The sequence below is a fragment of the Clupea harengus genome, unplaced genomic scaffold (assembly GCF_900700415.2).
Source record: "Clupea harengus unplaced genomic scaffold, Ch_v2.0.2, whole genome shotgun sequence".
NCBI classification, from domain to species: Eukaryota; Metazoa; Chordata; class Actinopteri; order Clupeiformes; family Clupeidae; genus Clupea; species Clupea harengus.
In genome coordinates, this window is record NW_024879864.1 from 41,010 (window position 1) to 59,101 (window position 18,092).

General features: G+C 43.7%; 2 protein-coding genes, 4 non-coding genes and 2 pseudogenes across 6 annotated transcripts; 2 read left to right on the top strand and 6 right to left on the bottom strand.

Moving 5' to 3' along the window:
* The first annotated feature begins 3,052 nt into the window (after window positions 1–3,052).
* Window positions 3,053–8,563, top strand: LOC122130562. Its single transcript, XM_042705271.1, has 8 exons — window positions 3,053–3,408; window positions 3,499–3,707; window positions 4,128–4,449; window positions 4,653–4,796; window positions 4,912–5,076; window positions 5,265–5,553; window positions 5,659–6,565; window positions 6,665–8,563. The coding sequence occupies exons 1-8, from the start codon at window positions 3,079–3,081 to the stop codon at window positions 7,158–7,160; spliced, it is 2,862 nt and encodes a 953-aa protein (XP_042561205.1). The 5' UTR covers window positions 3,053–3,078; the 3' UTR covers window positions 7,161–8,563.
* LOC122130565 lies at window positions 8,446–8,559 on the bottom strand (annotated as a pseudogene).
* Window positions 8,564–8,790: 227 nt separating the features above from the next.
* On the bottom strand, window positions 8,791–8,909 carry LOC122130564. The gene has a single exon (XR_006151921.1). It is a non-coding gene; the product is annotated as a 5S ribosomal RNA (ribosomal RNA).
* A 236-nt stretch (window positions 8,910–9,145) lies between these two features.
* Window positions 9,146–9,264, bottom strand: LOC122130566. Its single transcript, XR_006151922.1, has one exon. It is a non-coding gene; the product is annotated as a 5S ribosomal RNA (ribosomal RNA).
* Window positions 9,265–9,491: 227 nt separating this feature from the next.
* LOC116221626 lies at window positions 9,492–9,610 on the bottom strand. Its single transcript, XR_004164222.1, has one exon. It is a non-coding gene; the product is annotated as a 5S ribosomal RNA (ribosomal RNA).
* A 226-nt stretch (window positions 9,611–9,836) lies between these two features.
* LOC116221609 lies at window positions 9,837–9,955 on the bottom strand. The gene has a single exon (XR_004164213.2). It is a non-coding gene; the product is annotated as a 5S ribosomal RNA (ribosomal RNA).
* Window positions 9,956–10,170: 215 nt separating this feature from the next.
* Window positions 10,171–10,279, bottom strand: LOC116221637 (annotated as a pseudogene).
* Window positions 10,280–16,558: 6,279 nt separating this feature from the next.
* Window positions 16,559–18,072, top strand: LOC122130561 (ankyrin repeat domain-containing protein 42-like; the record flags this gene model as incomplete). The annotated part of the gene is made up of 5 exons (XM_042705270.1): window positions 16,559–16,567; window positions 16,959–17,066; window positions 17,192–17,311; window positions 17,730–17,865; window positions 17,954–18,072. Coding segments are annotated over exons 1-5 (492 nt in total), but the record flags the coding sequence as incomplete, so codon positions are not given.
* Between the last annotated feature and the right edge of the window lie 20 nt (window positions 18,073–18,092).

Consider the following 18,092-nt stretch of genomic DNA (forward strand, 5'->3'; position numbering starts at 1 on the left):
AACAGTACCCTGGCATTCTTCACCAAAGCGGAGGGAAATTATTTTGCACAACATGCAACATTGTCGTCGAACATAAAAGAAAATCTTCCATTGACAAGCACTTTGCCACAGCAAAACATATGGCGAGATTGACAGAAACGCCGACAGGACGTCAGACGACGAAACAAATCACACTGACACAGGCTGTTTCATCCAGGGCAATTGCAAGCGCTGAAAGAATCAAGGTAAGTTATTTTGAATGTGCATGGTTAATGTTAACATTGGTATAGCTTATCGTGCAGTGGCACTGTTGTGCTTGCTCGTTTGTATGTCAATATGATCTCTCTCGTTGTTGCCAGAGCTACATTACAGGCTACTTTCTGCTGTACTATTCTGAAACTATATTGTGTTGCACTTGCTTGATGTTCGACTGTGTTAGGAAGGTTGTTGACTCGCTAGTTTGTCGTAAACAAAGTAAGCAAATGTCATTAAGTTTAGCCGCTAGCAAGATATCTCGTTAGCGACATTGGTGCTAGTAATAAGGGCTCTAGCGTCGGCTTCTTTGTAATGTTTTTGTGATAGCTATGTTGGCTAGCTTGCCGACAACTTTCCTAATGCAGTCAAACGTATTTAGTAGCACCAGTGTCCAAGCGTGTTAACAAGCTAGCTAACATCGCTAACGAGATGTCTTGCTAGCGGCTAAAATGAACGAAATTTGCTTACTTTGTTTACGACAAACTAGCGAGTCAACAACCTTCCTAACACAGTCGAACATCAAGCAAGTGCAACACAAGACAGATAGACAGAAAATAAGTCACTGAATAGTCCAGCAGAAAGTAGCCCCCTACCTAAACAAAGGGAAGGGTTAGTCAGTAAGTCAATAGATAGCTCTCTGTATATGTGTTCGTGTGTGTGTGTGCAATCAAGAACATAGGCCTAACATTAAATTAGGAATAAAACAAGTAACATGTTTAAACATTGTGAATGCAAGAAATGAAAATATGATGAATGAGATAGGTGTGTTTTATTAGACAGGGTGATAATGAAATTAATTAATTAATTAATTATATGTGAAATATATGAAATTAATTATGTTTTTGTTTTCCCTTATGCCCTTAGATTTGTGAAGATTGGGTAGCCACATGCACAGCGGTAAACATTCCACTCTCCAAGAGTGACCATCCAGCATTAAGAAAATTCCTCAAAGAGAAGGTTGTCAATGGTGGAGCGATACCTGGGTGCCACCAGCTCCAGGAAAAATACTTGGGTGAGGTCTACCTGAAGGAGAAAGAAGTTCTCAAGACTCATTTTGCCAAAAAGCCTGTTGCAGTCATATTTGATGAAACTCCAGATGTAGAGGGCAGATGTGTATTGAACATTCTAATTGCACCACTGGAGAAGGATGAGTCTGGAAGAATTTTGGCCTACCTCGCAGACACAGTGTTCCTTGAGGAGTGTAACCACTCCACTGTGTCTATGGCTGTTGTCAAGTGTCTTCAAGAGTACGGCATTGATAATGATGATGTCATAGTGTTTAACACTGATAATGCAGCGTACATGAAGAAGGCCTATACAGCTGCGCTGCAGTCCTTATACCCGAATTCATTGCATGTAACGTGCATGGCTCATATCATGAATTTGATAGGCGGTGCCTTTCGGAGACCTTTTGAGCAACTGAACTCATTCATGCTTAGTTTCTCCCAAATGTTTTACCATGCTGGCTCCCGCAAAAGGAGATATCTTCAATTCCTGACAAAAAAAGGTAGCAAAGCAGCCATGGCTCCAAATCCGTGTGCCACTCGATGGAACTCGTGGTTCACTGCAGTGCAGTACCATTCAGAACACTTCGGACTGTACAAGGAATTCATTGAGATGGAAATCAATGTAAGTGGCATTCTCTTTGCTCATAATGCAGTATTACAAATATACATTTCAAATTATAATTACCACCCAAGACACACAGACCAACACATACACAGAGAGACAAACAAAATAATGATGTATTAAATACTATGTGCTTTTTGGTTATTCTATTCATAGACTTGTGGCAAAACCACACCTGCATCAGTGGAGAGACTGCACGAGATGCTGCAGGACGCCAACATGGCTCAAAGTCTGCAGGTCCAGATCAGCATCACGGCAGATAAGTGCCAAGTAATCATTGCACTTCTTGACATCTTCCAGAGCAGACGCCCTATGGTGACCAAGGTTTTTGACTACCTTGAGGATCTCCATATGAAGTTGGAGTTCAACAAAGAACTCCACTTCGAAGCATGCGCTCAATACTTTGAGGGACTTGACCTGTCTTTCGCCATTAAAATGCAGATTCTAAACAGAGTGGAACAGGCATACAGCAATGCAGAGGACAAACTGAGCAAATATATGTCAGATGGACAACCTGCCATTGAGTTTCTTAAAGAGGTCAGGGTGTTTGACCCTCGTCACATTGTATTTATGAGTGACTGTGTGGCCAGCTACAAATCCATCCCAGGCTTCAGTGCTGTGCCTAAAGATGAACTGGATGCCTACTTTATTCACCTTGGTCCAGCTGCACTCAGAGCTTCAGCGTCTGGAGTGGTAGATTTGGATGTGTTCTGGGATGGACTTCAGGAGAGACTGCCTCACCTCAGTGTCCTGGCCAAACGATACAAATCAGTCATCGTAAACTCAGCAGACGCTGAGTGCAGTAACAGCATCTACAAGCTGGTGTTGTCCAGCCGAAGGAGATCTGTCACAAATGACAACCTCAAAGCCTTGGTCTTCCTATACCACAACCAGAGGCTTACCAGTGGAGCTTTTGAAATGAATGAGGAGGATGAAGATTTTGAGGAGGCCTTCGAAGAGGCCTAGGCATTTAAGCCTAGTGATCTTTCAGATTATACTTCTGGTGTACTTTATGCTGTTTAAAAAGTTCAAGAGCACAGACAAAGCTAAATGAAATTAATGTGTACCATTTAACTTTTATTTTTTCAATATATATTTTCATACTGTGGTCATAGTTTGTTGGAATTTTTGCACTGGATTTTTGCACTTTTTTTATTACCAGAATAACAGAAATAGAGTGGCAAGCGTGCTGTGGACAGGAGTGTCGTCACCCTGATGAGCGACCGACTCAACGCTGTGTCAATGAGCAAGGTGCAGAGGCTGCTGCAGCAGGGCCACGACGAGTGGTACGTGGAGCGTCGGGACTTGTACCAGACTCTCCTGTACGATGCCCACACGTCGGCGGCTGGATCGTCTCAGCAAGGCATCCTGTCGTTTGCCAGAGCAGCCGGCACTTACACCCCTCCCATCGCCCCGTCTCCCCTTCCGTCTGCTCGGGTCCTGAGGCGTGCGCACCTGATCCTGGAGATGGAGAAGATGCCCGTGTACAGGGACCAAATCCTCAGTACGACTGGGGAAATCCTGTGCATCGACGGCACAAGGAAGGTATGTACAGCATAAAGTACTTGTGATCATATGGAACAGACTGACTGTTGATAAACACCACGCAATGAATGTTCTGCTTTGTTTTGATAGATTCTCAAGAAGATCTACGGCGACGGCCAGGGCACCATGCAGTACGTCACCAGCGTGCTGAATGAGTGGGGTCAGTTCTTGACCACAGTGGTGGTGGCGTCCGAGTCCGAGGGCTGCTACGCACGCATGGCCAGAGGTCTGGTCGCCCGCTTTCGCCGTGCCAACGCTCCTGCTCCAAAGGTGGTGTACGCGGACAACAACTGCTGTCGGTGAGTTCAATAGCAGTTGAAACTAGTGTTGTCACGATACCAAAATTATGAAAAAAAAGTGATAGTAGTAAAATATGACAGAACTTACAATTAAGTGTTTTATAAATTAATACAAAAAAACTCTGTTCCTGCCCTGCTTTTTGACCATTGCTTCCCCTTTTCTCTGCACACACACACATTCTGACTCCGGCTGTCACACATCAAGAAAAATAAAGAAATACTGCTCTTATTATTTAGAGTGCTGTCACTCTTAAAGTACCAGTACTAATTAAATTTCATATCGTACCGATTTTAATAGCAAAGGTATCGCAATACCTTTTTTAGTACCGGTATATCGAGCAACACTAGTTGAAACCTATGATGAAATGGATAATCCAACATGTAACACACCTACACAAAATGTCATGATATCATTTTCAGTGACAGCGGTTCGTCGTTTTTGGAGAATCTGTTTGGTGACTGGGTGAAGAGGGGTACCGTCATCAGGCTGGACATCCGCCACTGGCTGCATCGCTGGGATGCCGTCGTGATCAAGCAGAGCCACGCCAAGTATGGGGCTTTCATGAGTGCCATGGCGGGTGCCGTGCTCGCCTACAACAAGGCGGACATGATGCTCCTTGTCCAGGCGGTCAGGAACGGTAACCCAGAGCTCTACGGCAGGTACTCTGATGAGGAGATGATGGCCTTCCTCAAGCCTTATCAGATCAGGTCGTATGTAAGGCGTATTACCTGTGGGGTTGTGGTAAGTGTGGCTTTCATATTCACATATGTGAATTTTACATATAACAGGTAGCCCTTTCCAAATCTGTTTTTATTTCTTTCATCTTTTGTCTGTAACAAAAGTTATGGTTATCTGAAGTATCCAGCTTTGAAAATAAATGAATGTGTGAAAGTGTTTAATGTGATTAAACACTCAACGCTGAGAATATATCCTATGTGTTACAGGAGACTGCTTTAGTGATAGAGTCCATCCTTGCTGAGTTCCGGGGACCAGCCGGCCTTGACATCGATGGCATTCACCTGTTCAAGTCGCCAGAGGCAGTCGACGCTCACTGGGCAGTTGCGAGCAAGCACCTCAGTTGCATGCAGGTAGGTTAATGTCTTTGCGGTCATTGTGTGTCACAACCATTCAAACTTGTATATGGCAACATTTCAAAAGGACACCAGAATAAATAAAGACCTTGCAATATGTTGTGTGTTACAGGATCCCCCTGGCATACCGCTGTATGTGTCTGTGAAGGTGGTGGTGATGAACGGCGTCCGACTGAACAAGCACAAGTGCCGGCGAGGCAGCAACTCTCTGGAGGGGTTGCACGCCCACCTGTTCAACGCCGTCCCTTCACAGCGATGTGGGATTATGCCATTCCAAGTGAGTGATTAAAACATAATATAAATATAAAGCTTTATTGCAGACACATGTTCATATAACACATCATACAGTATAATTTAAAAAGAAAAGTGTCAATGATAGTTTCAATGATACATTTTATTTCACAGCTCCAGTCATCACTTGTAAACATTGTACACAATAACAGACAAAATGAAAATGTGTTTCAGGTATACTTGGTATCCTTTGCCATGCAGTGGAACCACCGCATGACATCGCTCCGTGTCGCTGGTGGTCATGGCCAGCAGACGTCGTGCTTGGACGCGCGGCAGATCCAGCGCGTCAACCAGCAAGCCGAGGTTCTCTTCGGCAAGGAACACGTCCTGGAGCCCAACTTTGCTGCACCGATGCCGGTCCCCGAAGTGTACGAGCACCCCGACGAGGAGGAGCTCCTTGGTGTCGAGTACGCCATGTGCCAGTCCACCAGCTTCACTGCCAGGGACTACTACGTGCAGAAAGGTACAGTACTTGATCACATACTTAAACAATGATGACAAACCTGGTGCAAAAAAAAACTATTGTTGTGTAGACATGTTTGTGATTAGTACAATTACATATTTGCAGTTGAGGAAGAGCAGTCGCGTGAGGAAGAGGAGGAGGAGGAGGAGTCGGCTGAGCAGGGAGACGACGAGACTGCGGACGAGGGTCTCGGCATGTCTTCTGATACAGAGGAGGACCCGATAGACAGAGTCTGTGGGAAGCACGTCGTCCTCACCCAGGCAGAACAGGCGGAAGAGGAGGACAGTCCTGCCCTGCAAGACGTGCTGATGAGCCATCGACATCTGCATCTGCCAGGTATAGAGGAAGTGGAAGCACTGGCCTTGCTCCTCCTAGAACTGGCCGACAACAGCGACCACCACCTAGTGCCGGCTGACCTCAGGCAGAAGATCGCCGCCGCCGCCAGCTCTCTCCACGACCACGACAAGACCGCCGCCCGCTTCGTCAAGCGGTACGAGTCCAGGTGGGGCTACACTTTGTTCGGTCGGTGCCTTGGGGCGGACTCTCCCGAGACCAGAGCAGCCCAGAAAACAAAGTTTGGCTGCATGAGGTACGCTCAGGCGGCACAGGTGACCGAGGACAGTCGCCTGCTCTACCTCCTCCTCAAGATGCTGAAGAACCGAGCGCCGACCAATCAGCTCACCTCCCCCAGCAAGATCACGGCTTCTTTGAAGGGACAGTATAAGAGGATTGCAGACCGAGTCCGAGACGACCCCATCCTCGGCAGTCTCCCCATTCCACTTCCCAACTTGAACGCCAAGTCCATCTCGACCTTCACTGCCAGGGAGGAGAAAAAGGCCAACTACGAGGCGACTGTACTGCCGAAGGTGACGCCTCACCTGAAAGTGCTGTCAGACGCACCGTTCCCAGAAGCTCCTGCACTGCCAACATCCCTCCCACCGCCAGACCGGCCTCAGGTCCAGTACCAGCACGTTCATCACGAGGCTGGAAAAAGACGTGGTGAGAAGCGGAGGTAAGTTGTCATCAGCACTTTGTTTCAACTGTTGGCTGTGGAAAGCAAATAGCACACACGTCATATCAGTATCATTACATGTGTATTTTATATTTCCAGATTATTTGTTGAAGAGCCAGAGCCTGTGCCTCCTGTGAACCGGCCCGTTCAGCCCACGGCGTCGTCCTCCTTCACTCGGCCAAAGCCTACTGCGTCCACCCACCTCCAGCCAAAGCCTGCTGCGCCCACCTATGGACCACCCCCTGTGTCGGCAGCACCCATACTGCTGGTTCTCCCCGCACAGCCACAGGCTCCCTCCGTCCTGTTTCGTGGGCCATCGTGCAGCCAGAGCTTTGTACCTCCTGCACCAACAGTCAAGGCATTCATGCCGAACAAGTCCTCGCGGCCATGTGGGGCTTGCCATGTGCCTAATTGTGGTGGACAGCGGAAGAGGTACACACCTTCCAAGGACAAAGTGGCTGGAAGCACCCAGAAGATATTTTCCTACTGTCCATCCACTAGGAAATCCACCACCTCTGGGTTTGACAATGTGGTGTACGACAGCTTTGAACACTTTAAAAGTGTGGTGGATGTGGAGTTGGAAAAGAGTGTGTAAATAACTTATCTCTGTGATGCCACTTCTCCTGTGCCATCTGTAGGAGAGAGAAAGAGGCTTGTTTGTGTTTGTTTGTTTGTGTGTTTGTGTTTTAAAGTGCTTCAGCAAGTACAAACAAAACTATCTATTTATTTATATAGTTCAGAAGTTCAAAAAAATGCACTTTACAGTTTTACTTAAGAATGTTCTTGTGTTTGTTTTTTATTATTATTTATGTTGCTGTTAAAATGCACTTTGTAGTATCTTTTTTTTATAAAAAACATGTTCTGGCCTATGTTTAATATCAAGGCCAATCTAACCTCAATCATTTTAACCTTAATCAGTTCCGATCTAACACAATCAGTTTACATACCCTTTAGTGGTTGTTCATGTCTGATAATATGTGTTTTTGTCATGTATGTGTTTGTCTTTGTCAGCTTCATGTCTTTGTAATGTTTGTATGTCTTTGTCTGCTTCATGTTTAACAAAAGTTTGCCAAAGAAAACACACAAAAAAAATCGAACAGGCTTGAGCCTTTATTTGTTGATTAGTGACCTGAGTCTTTGGATAATCCTGTTCTTTATTGGGCTTTGGCCTGTACAAACCAATTGTTAATTTTTATCACAAGTACAAGTTTGTGTTTTTAATTAAGTGTTTTTGATTATTATATGTTATTTATGTGCGCGTGTCCTTGTGATGTTTGTTTGTCTGTCAGCTCCATGTTTAACTAAATGTTCACAAATGGTAGTAAATGTTTGTCTCTCGTGTTCTCGCTCGTAGATCTGTACCTTGTCGTGGTGAGTGAGCTTTAAACCAAACAGATCTTGTTTACTTGTGTTTTCATGCATTGCCTTTTAAATGAAACACATTCTGGGTGAAAAATAAAAGTTGTAAAAGTATTTCAAGTATTTTGGAGTCTCTGTATGCTTGGGTTTCAGAAGGGGTGGGATAGTGTAAAAAAACACATCAAAGCAATTAGAAGTCCTTGTTTCTTCTCCGCCACTACCACAGGTGTGAATACACCCCACTGTGCGCTGGCTACACCCCCTGGGTGGTCACGAGTTCTGTGAAAGGCTTTGATGTCTTCCAGACAAAGTGAGAGTGTACTGATACATGACACCTTTTCTTAATTCAGCCCAAAAATGTAACTATGAAAATAATAAACAAAACATTCAGCAGACTAGTATATTTCAATAAACCAGGCCTTGTACATGACAATTTCTGTAAATAACACTGACCACCAGATGGAACCATCCGTTTTGATCATTTTCGATCGATCCCAGGGTTGAGCAATATGTACTTGGGGGGGTCATGAGCCATTCCCAGGCGGTCTCCCATCCAAGTACTAACCAGGCCCGACACTGCTTAGCTTCCGAGATCGGACGAGATCGGGCGTGCTCAGTGTGGTATGGCCGTAAGCAATTACTGCCTGCCAAAGTCGGCCTCATAAAGCTCACGTGGCTCGGGACGTGCAGACAGACAGGCAGGCAGACACACAGACAGACAGACAGACAGACAGACAGACAGACTAACAGACAGGCAGAAAGAAAGAAAGAAAAAAATAAACACAAAAGAGTGTTCCAAGTTTAACTGGCTGAATTGTGCTGACTGCTGCGGCCAGCAGGGGCGCGCTGGGAGGCAGAGACAGAAAAGCTTACAGCACCTGGTATTCCCAGGCGGTCTCCCATCCAAGTACTAACCAGGCCCGACACTGCTTAGCTTCCGAGATCGGACGAGATCGGGCGTGCTCAGTGTGGTATGGCCGTAAGCAATTACTGCCTGACAAAGTCGGCCTCATAAAGCTCACGTGGCTCGGGACGTGCAGACAGACAGGCAGGCAGACACAGACAGACAGACAGACAGACAGACAGACAGACAGACAGACTAACAGACATGCAGAAAGAAAGAAAGAAAAAAAAAACACAAAAGAGTGTTCCAAGTTTAACTGGCTGAATTGTGCTGACTGCTGCGGCCAGCAGGGGCGCGCTGGGAGGCAGAGACAGAAAAGCTTACAGCACCTGGTATTCCCAGGCGGTCTCCCATCCAAGTACTAACCAGGCCCGACACTGCTTAGCTTCCGAGATCGGACGAGATCGGGCGTGCTCAGTGTGGTATGGCCGTAAGCAATTACTGCCTGCCAAAGTCGGCCTCATGAAGCTCACGTGGCTCGGGACGTGCAGACAGACAGGCAGGCAGACACACAGACAGACAGACAGACAGACAGACAGACTAACAGACAGGCAGAAAGAAAGAAAGAAAAAAAAAAACACAAAAGAGTGTTCCAAGTTTAACTGGCTGAATTGTGCTGACTGCTGCGGCCAGCAGGGGCGCGCTGGGAGGCAGAGACAGAAAAGCTTACAGCACCTGGTATTCCCAGGCGGTCTCCCATCCAAGTACTAACCAGGCCCGACACTGCTTAGCTTCCGAGATCGGACGAGATCGGGCGTGCTCAGTGTGGTATGGCCGTAAGCAATTACTGCCTGACAAAGTCGGCCTCATAAAGCTCACGTGGCTCGGGACGTGCAGACAGACAGGCAGGCAGACACACAGACAGACAGACAGACAGACAGACAGACTAACAGATAGGCAGAAAGAAAGAAAGAAAAAAAAAACACAAAAGAGTGTTCCAAGTTTAACTGGCTGAATTGTGCTGACTGCTGCGGCCAGCAGGGGCGCGCTGGGAGGCAGAGACAGAAAAGCTTACAGCACCTGGTATTCCCAGGCGGTCTCCCATCCAAGTACTAACCAGGCCCGACACTGCTTAGCTTCCGAGATCGGACGAGATCGGGCGTGCTCAGTGTGGTATGGCCGTAAGCAATTACTGCCTGACAAAGTCGGCCTCATAAAGCTCACATGGCTCGGGACGTGCAGACAGACAGGCAGGCAGACACACAGACAGACAGACAGACTAACAGATAGGCAGAAAGAAAGAAAGAAAAAAATAAACACAAAAGAGTGTTCCAAGTTTAACTGGCTGAATTGTGCCGAATGCTGCTGCCAGCAGGGGCGCGCTGGGAGGCAGAGACAGAAAAGCTTACAGCACCTGGTATTCCCAGGCGGTCTCCCATCCAAGTACTAACCAGGCCCGACACTGCTTAGCTTCCGAGATCGGACGTGCTCAGTGTGGTATGGCCGTAAGCAATTACTGCCTGACAAAGTCGGCCTCATAAAGCTCACGTGGCTCGGGACGTGCATGCAGACAGACTGACAGACAGACAAATCTCAGGTAGTGGAGGAGGGACAGGACTGGGCAACATTCAACCAATGGTGCATGTTAGTTTAGAATAAAAGTTTAGAAAAAATATATATATTGTGAGTTAGTCAACCACCAACATTTTCGTCTCGTCTCCGAAAGTTAAAATAGATTTAGTCATAGTTTTTATTTTCAAAGATCCGTTTTTGTCATGTCTTAGTCTCGTTTTAGTCATGGGAAAAAGGTCGTTAACGCATATTTTTCGTCATAGTTTTCGCTCTCCGAGCCGACCAGATTAATAAAATAAATAATCCCACACACTCTGGCAGTCACCACGCAGAGGACGTCACGTCCAAGCAATCCAATAAACCCAATGCGGGACTGGATCCTCCTCCTCATTAAAGCATCCCCACCTCAAGTAGAGCTCGCCCGGTGGAGACAATCAATGACATAACCAATGCTTGCACGCTTCCCCTTTACCCACAGGTGTCCATGATCAATGTCCATCACCGTGCGATCATTGCACCAGCCCCCAATCATCGTTAATGACAAACAACGCAACGCACAGCATATCACTTTCACGTCATTTTCATATAACCCATATAGACGTTACACGACAAACACATTTTTGAGTGCAAAGACTGAATGGACATATAGAGGAGCAAAATTTGTATGGGATTAGATCACAGACTGTACATGTGTATGGGATTAGATAGAGTACATTTGATATTTAATGGTACTCAGACTTGTATATTGTAAGCATAGACTTAAAACTGTATAGGGGTTTCACCTCTGTCTTTTTTAAAGTGCCTAATTCAACTAAATGTGCTGGAGCCAACCTTGGGCCTGCCCTTTACCATTTTCAGTTGGATGTTTGATTTGACCAATCCACATGTAGCGCCCCCTAGCTGTCCTAACTATTGTAGTGGAGTGCGCTGCCCGAATTCTTAAACTGTTTCTTTAATATATATATATATATAATTAATACTAGGTTGAAGTTTAAAGCACCCTGCCAACACTATTATTTAAGCACGTTATAAATACAATTACATAGCCCAATACCAAATATAGCAATTACCTATGTATCTCTGACACTCCTACTAGGTTAACTTAAGTATGCATCACTTTAAAACTAAACCTAGTAAGCTACTACTATCAATTTACAAACCAGTTAGTTAATGACCAAATACACAAGGGAATACATTTAACCATTTACTTGTAATATGATTTAGAAAAGATTATATATTTACAAAAACACAGAATATAACACACAAACAACTAATTTTCGTTTGACTGCGTCCAGTCACTTACCTTAGATCTAGCATTTAACATTTAGCACACACATAAACCAAGCATAGCAAATCTTTGCATGCTATTAGCCCACACACCAGTATAACACATCTTAGCATGATATTAGCACAACACAATCATAGCATCCGATTAGCATACACAGATTACACACACACAATAACACTGTTAAACCTATACTATCTAAGCCAGCATGTAAATAACTAATATATACAGTAATGGTGGGTACCCAACCAGTTGTCCGATGAGCGGTGCAAGCCTGTTTTGAAGCTGGAGAGCGGTGGAGCCTTAAACAAAATGGCTACTTCGCGCCAAACAAAAGAATTACTCACTCGTTGTCCTCCTCATGGTGTTGGCGAGGCAGGAGTGAAGAAGTCGTCACGCCAGTCCACAGCCTAGTCGGGCACTGATGATAAGGGAATCGGTGTGTTAATGAATGCCCGGGTTGGCCAGTCTCTCCAACAGGTCTTCCAAACTTGAAGCTACTCTTTAGCTGAGCTAGCTGTTGCTGTCTCTTCCTTTACTCTTCCAGAACTCTGTCCGAGTTCTGTCTAACAAAACGCAGCACAACACTTGAAGATATATATATATATACATATATATGTTAATAGTGAGTCACTAGCGTTCCTCTATTGAATTAACTCTATATAATATCCCGTCAGTATGTTAATAATGAGTCACTAGCCGTTCCTCTATTGAATTAACTATTATATGTTAACCAAGCTCTGTTCCCAACTCTCTCGTTCACTCTCCCCACTCTCCTTTTTCTCCCCTCCCTGACCTCTCACCATGACTCCTGATTGGCTTAAAAAACATTTTAACAAATACAATTTTTAACATGAAAACATTAGTTACACCCTTTTAACTAAATTAATTGCACCTTATGAAATGAAAATAAACAACAATAAAAATACACTAATTTAAACCAAAGGATACAACCAAATTTCCCATAGGGCTACACACACATTGTGGTCACCTTCCATTTCCACTCTTAAGCAACTGATGACAAAGAGACACTGTAAAGCTTGACCTTCATTTTATATGGGAAGATAAAAAGAGTATACATGGCCATGTGTCATACAGCATTACTTATTTCAAAAGAAGTACACTTGCATCATTCATGTCGAAGACTATACTACTTACTGTTTTTAGATAGAGTTTGTATTTAGTTTTGTGGTTGTTTTTTAGAACTTTGTTTAGCTCGCAAGAGAATAGCTGATATTGAAATGCTGTCCTTTGATTATTTTTCACGAGAGACAATTCCTTTATTTTTCCTGACACAGTATATTTTTTCCACCAAAATGAAATATATTCAAACATACACCAGGCTAACATGGTGAACTTAAATAAGAGAATGTTGGTTTGCAATAGCTCACATATTTGCCTTTGACAGATAATGTGACACGTAATCTGACACAGTACACAGGTGTGGCAGGGCATTCTCGCTGTATCTCAATATTCTACTTGAGGCACAAAGAAAAAATATGCTAAAATGGCAAACCCGTTCCATACCAAAAACCCTGCCATTTTGATTCATCCTGCTGTACTTGCAAAATTGCAATTGAAGCAATAAATGTTTCTAAAGTACTCTTTTCTACACCCAGGGTCACATGTATCAACCTTGCGTACGCACTAAAACTGAGCGTTTTCTTTGGTATAAAACGTATTGATGAAAAGATACTTGCCGGGAAAACATGCATACCACATGCAAGTAGGCTAAACAGTCAGGAATTCTCGTGCATGTATAGTTAACAGTGTAGGCCTGAACTGTCAACGTAGCTATCATGTCAATTGTATTGGAAGGGATTCCAAGGGGACCCTGTTGACTTACATTTACATTTAGCAGACGCTTTTATCCAAAGCGACTTACATATGTGCGACTTACAATGTATACACATTTTACATTTACACTGATGGCACACTGCACATCAGGAGCAATTAGGGGTTCAGTGCCTTGCTCAAGGACACTTCGACAGGGAATCGAACTAGCAACCTTCTGATTACTAAACGACTTCTTTACCTCCTGTACCACTGCCGCCCCTGACTTCAAGGTATATTTGCCAGTATGGTGGCCAGTACTGTTAAATGCATTGTGCAGTAACACCAGACCAATGTCGCACCTCACTCCCCTGGTCAAAATCAAGTATATTCACCCAGGAACTGTTTACATGCTAGTTAAATCCAAATAAAAGTAACAATTATAACTAGGTATAATATCATTGAATTATTGACTATGGCATATTCTTATGACCTATGCCGGTCCCTTCAGACTCATATTTAAATACTGGCACCAGGAGAGGATGATCAGTTTGGTAATCGTAAAAACATCCATTAAATCAATACCCAAATGATTTGAGACTCCACCATGATACGTACAAAGTTGTAGCACATCGGCCTGAATGACCTATTCTTTCTTAAAGCAGTGTATGGCACAATTAGCAAAAAAGAGAAGTGCATGATTTCAGTAAAAATACATTGGTAAAATATTAGTTTATTCTTCTCTTTATTTAGCATGTTATTTAACTTAATTAAAATTTTGCAAGTGGATGTTATGTGCGTTCCAGCCTGGTCTCAATCAGCCAGCCCAGCCAGCCATGAGCAGCACTGTGGCAGGTGTCTCAGAGGAGAGCACCAACATTTGGAAACTACAGGTATGCCAAACAGGGAAAGAGAGTAAACATGATGGGGAAAGTTCTGTTGTATTGTATTTAGTTTAGTTACCAGGAAATATGAGAATTGTTGGATGTATGAAACTCATCACATACATGTGGCGGTTGGATTGTGTGTGTGTTTGTATGCTTCACAGCGTGCCATTACTATCTTGGACATAGAGAGGATTCTACCCCTGTGCTTCAGGAAGAGGCTGCGTTGTGGGGAGGAGAAAAAACTTGGTGGCTCCGCAGGTGATGAGTGTCGATGGTGCCTCAGGTGAGACCATTTTTGGATACATGGTAAAAATATGTTTTATTTGGGTAATGACAGTAAAAGGAAGTCTAATTACTGCCAGTATTCTTGAATGACAATGTAAATTTGTCCAGTAGTAGTGGAAGTAGTTTGCTAGAATGTGACATAATAGGGAAGTATACAATATTTGAACTCTAATGGTTAGGCTGTACAAGAGAGTCAGTGTGGAGATGATGTTCTGATGACGCTCACACGCTGGTGCCACTAATTGTGCACTACTTTGTGTCAGAGTTGAGGAAATGACATGGAACCAGGTGGGAGTCAGGGACACCATTTGTGAGGATCCAGGGAGCCACAAATCCATGAAGATGTCAACACCTGCACCCACATCAGAGAAGGGTAAGCAGAAAACATACAGAAACCAAACACAAATTCATAAATCAATAAATACTCCAAATCCAACATGTGGGGGATATTCGAGTGGAATGAGAAGTAAGAAAAGTCCTACAACTTAAACCAGAGCTGCAAAAAACAGCTTTCTTGGCTTCTCTGCGCTTAAATGATTGGCACTGCTAGGCATTTAGTTTGTGCTGATGAATCCCACAGAAAAGGGCTGGAGCTTGCTGAGGAGAGTGGTTCTGACTCGTCGTGCTTCCAACTCTGAGCGTGGGCAGACGAGTCTGCAGTCACCTGGCCAGGCCTGAAGAGAGCAGCATCTCCAATACATTCATCTTATGTTGACCTAGAGATGCATGATCACCACTCCTATTCATTTTCAGTGTCTGATGCTATGCTAACAAATTCACGTATGAAAACTATACATTATACACTATACAAACACTATAACTCGCTAGCTTTTTGCTTCGCAAACTAAACACACTTCAGCGTATGCCCTTTTTATGCGAGACCCAAATGGGGAAAAAAACACATGTTCCTCTGGCTTAATAAATATAAGCACAATAAATAAATAACTTTAATTCCATTCATATAATCTTCCTTGGGTCATTCATGATGTCTTCTCACCCCACTTCTGAATTGCATGTGTTTGAAACAATGGTAACTTCTATACTTGAATAGTAAGAAAATAAGTATACTGTTTGCCATATACATAGAATCTGAAAAATTGAAATATGTGTATGTGAGATTCTGAACACTAATAAAATATAAATTGAAAAATTAAAAACAATGGTAACACTTTCTTTGAAGTGGTGTGCATAAAGCCTGACATGACACCTTCATAACCACATGAATGAGTCTTTATGAATGTTTATGACTATTGTCATTGTGTCAATCAGTAATCTGTGTCATGTATAATGTTACGTTGACATTTTTTGGGATGTCTTTGGTAAGACAATTTGACCTTTACCAAGACAACATAACCGGAAAATATCTTTGTTATGTCCACCTGACCTGTCAACATTAAGACAACATTACCTGTCAATGTCTTTGTTATGACAATTTGACATTAACCAAGACAACATAACCCTTATGAAAACAACTGTGTGCTGTACATAGAGCGTATGCAAGGCTTGTTGAAATGAAAACCAACGTACAAGGATACAGCTCTAACTGACCATCTCTCATTTAAGTATACATATAGCAAACAAAGGTTTGGAAGGACTTTAAGGCCCGCTGAAATCTCTGAGATGATACAGGTTCAGTTAGTTCTACCTGGCTTCTAAGTGGAAGGCCTGATTGTACTGTTTTGTAACAAAAAGCTTTATAATAGCCTGCTGACAGAGGGGAACTCAAGACTGTCACAACCTTAAATCATTTAATTATAATTGCTCAAATTTCAAATTAAGTTGCAGTTGGGCCTTTAACTCACTAAAACCACTAGAGGGAGCCATTGGTCCAAGTTTAATGATTTGCCAGGGTGCCTCCAGTGGGTGTTTGTTTGGTTTCAAATCAAACATAGCAACACAGTCTTTGCTGGGATCCTGCTCCTCACTTTTGTATGTGCAGCTGTGATTTCGAGAATCAGTAGTGGAAATGTCTTCTGTTGTAAAACAACATGGAAAAAGTAAGGACATGAATAATATTCTGCATTTTTAATGCTTAATTGTGCTTTCCTGGTTGACTTCAGAAACTTGGAGGTGGTTTTATTGGTTTTATTGGTTAAAACACCTCCTCAATCTTGCCCCTTTCCTCTGTGATACTGGTTAGAGCTTTAGTTTATAATCAAAGGATTACAAGTATCGTGCTAATTTTAAGATGAACCAGGAAAGATGTTATGGTGCGCTGTTTAAGAGGCCATGTTTAGAGACATTCTTAAACGAATTATGTGTGGATGAAGTTTTTGTGCATAAAGACCATGCTGAACATTATGAATGGCAGCCATGACTATCTTAACAACAGATAAACTTGTATTTTTAAATACACATTAATATAAAGATAATGTTTCCCAACCAAAGTGCTTGCTCTGGCTTCTCCTGCATGGAGCAGATGTCTCCTACCAGACCAGTAAAGGATGGACTGCTGGGCATGTGGCAGCCATAACAGGACAAGACCAGTGCATGAAGGTAAAACACCTCAGATGACTCCGGTGTCATCTCTGTCCCAATATCACCATCATCTCTGTCCCAATATCACCATCCTCTCTGTGTCTGTCCCAATGTCAACATCATCTCTGCATGTGTGGATGCAGGCACTCATTGAGCACAGGATTGACCTCACAGTGAGAGACTCCAGAGGCTGCACCACAGCACATCTGGCAGCAGCCCATGGCCACGCTGGGACCCTGCACACCGCCCTACGCCAAGGAGTGGTCTGTCAGATTCTTACACACATACTTAAGTGTCCCCCTTATGAGCTGGGTTCTATTAAAGGTTTCTTCCTGCTAAAAGGGAGTGTTTCCTTGCCACCATCACTTTAGTGCTTCCTCTAGGGGTTCAGGCTCAGAGCTCTGTAAAGCACTATGAGACAATTTAAATTGTTATTGGCGGTATATAAATAAAATTCAGTTGAATTACTACACATGATATACACCATGCTAATGTACCAGTCATGACAAGGGTATAGCTCAGCATAGCACATTTCTTACACTAAGGAAGTCCACAGTGCTTTAAGTTGGCATAATAAACTAGATGCACAGATCAGATGGAAGTTAAAACGATACATTCAGAGACATATAACAAGAAATAGAAGAGAAATTAAAAGCAAACTCAGCTCAGTTTGTATCACAGGACGTGAACACTACGGACAACAGCGAATGGATGTCTATACACCATGCTGCGTTCCATGGGAGACTGAACTGCATGCAAACTCTCACCAGATGGGGAGCCAAAATACACTCAGTGGACTACAATGGAAACACACCAGGTACAGAGGGTAGGCTGATGAGCAGTAATAGGAAAGATAGACATTTGACTTCACACCGCTCTGAGTAGCCAACCACTGTGTTCTCTAGCTCATCTGTCTGCGGCGGAGGGTCACCTTATGTGCTTCAAATATCTGCTTGCAAAGTGCTCGTGTTTATACCATGGGATAAATATGAGAAACAACCTCGGAGAGACGGCCAGAGATCTCGCCCTACGCTTCAACAAGCT

Excerpts from the sequence above, each read along its gene's own strand:
- LOC122130562 (XM_042705271.1), top strand. The coding sequence starts at position 3,079 with ATGAGCGACCGACTCAACGCTGTGTCAATGAGCAAGGTGCAGAGGCTG. Across the intron at positions 3,708-4,127 it reads GCGGACAACAACTGCTGTCG|TGACAGCGGTTCGTCGTTTT; the intron begins GTGAGTTCAATA and ends TATCATTTTCAG. Across the intron at positions 5,554-5,658 it reads GGACTACTACGTGCAGAAAG|TTGAGGAAGAGCAGTCGCGT; the intron begins GTACAGTACTTG and ends ACATATTTGCAG.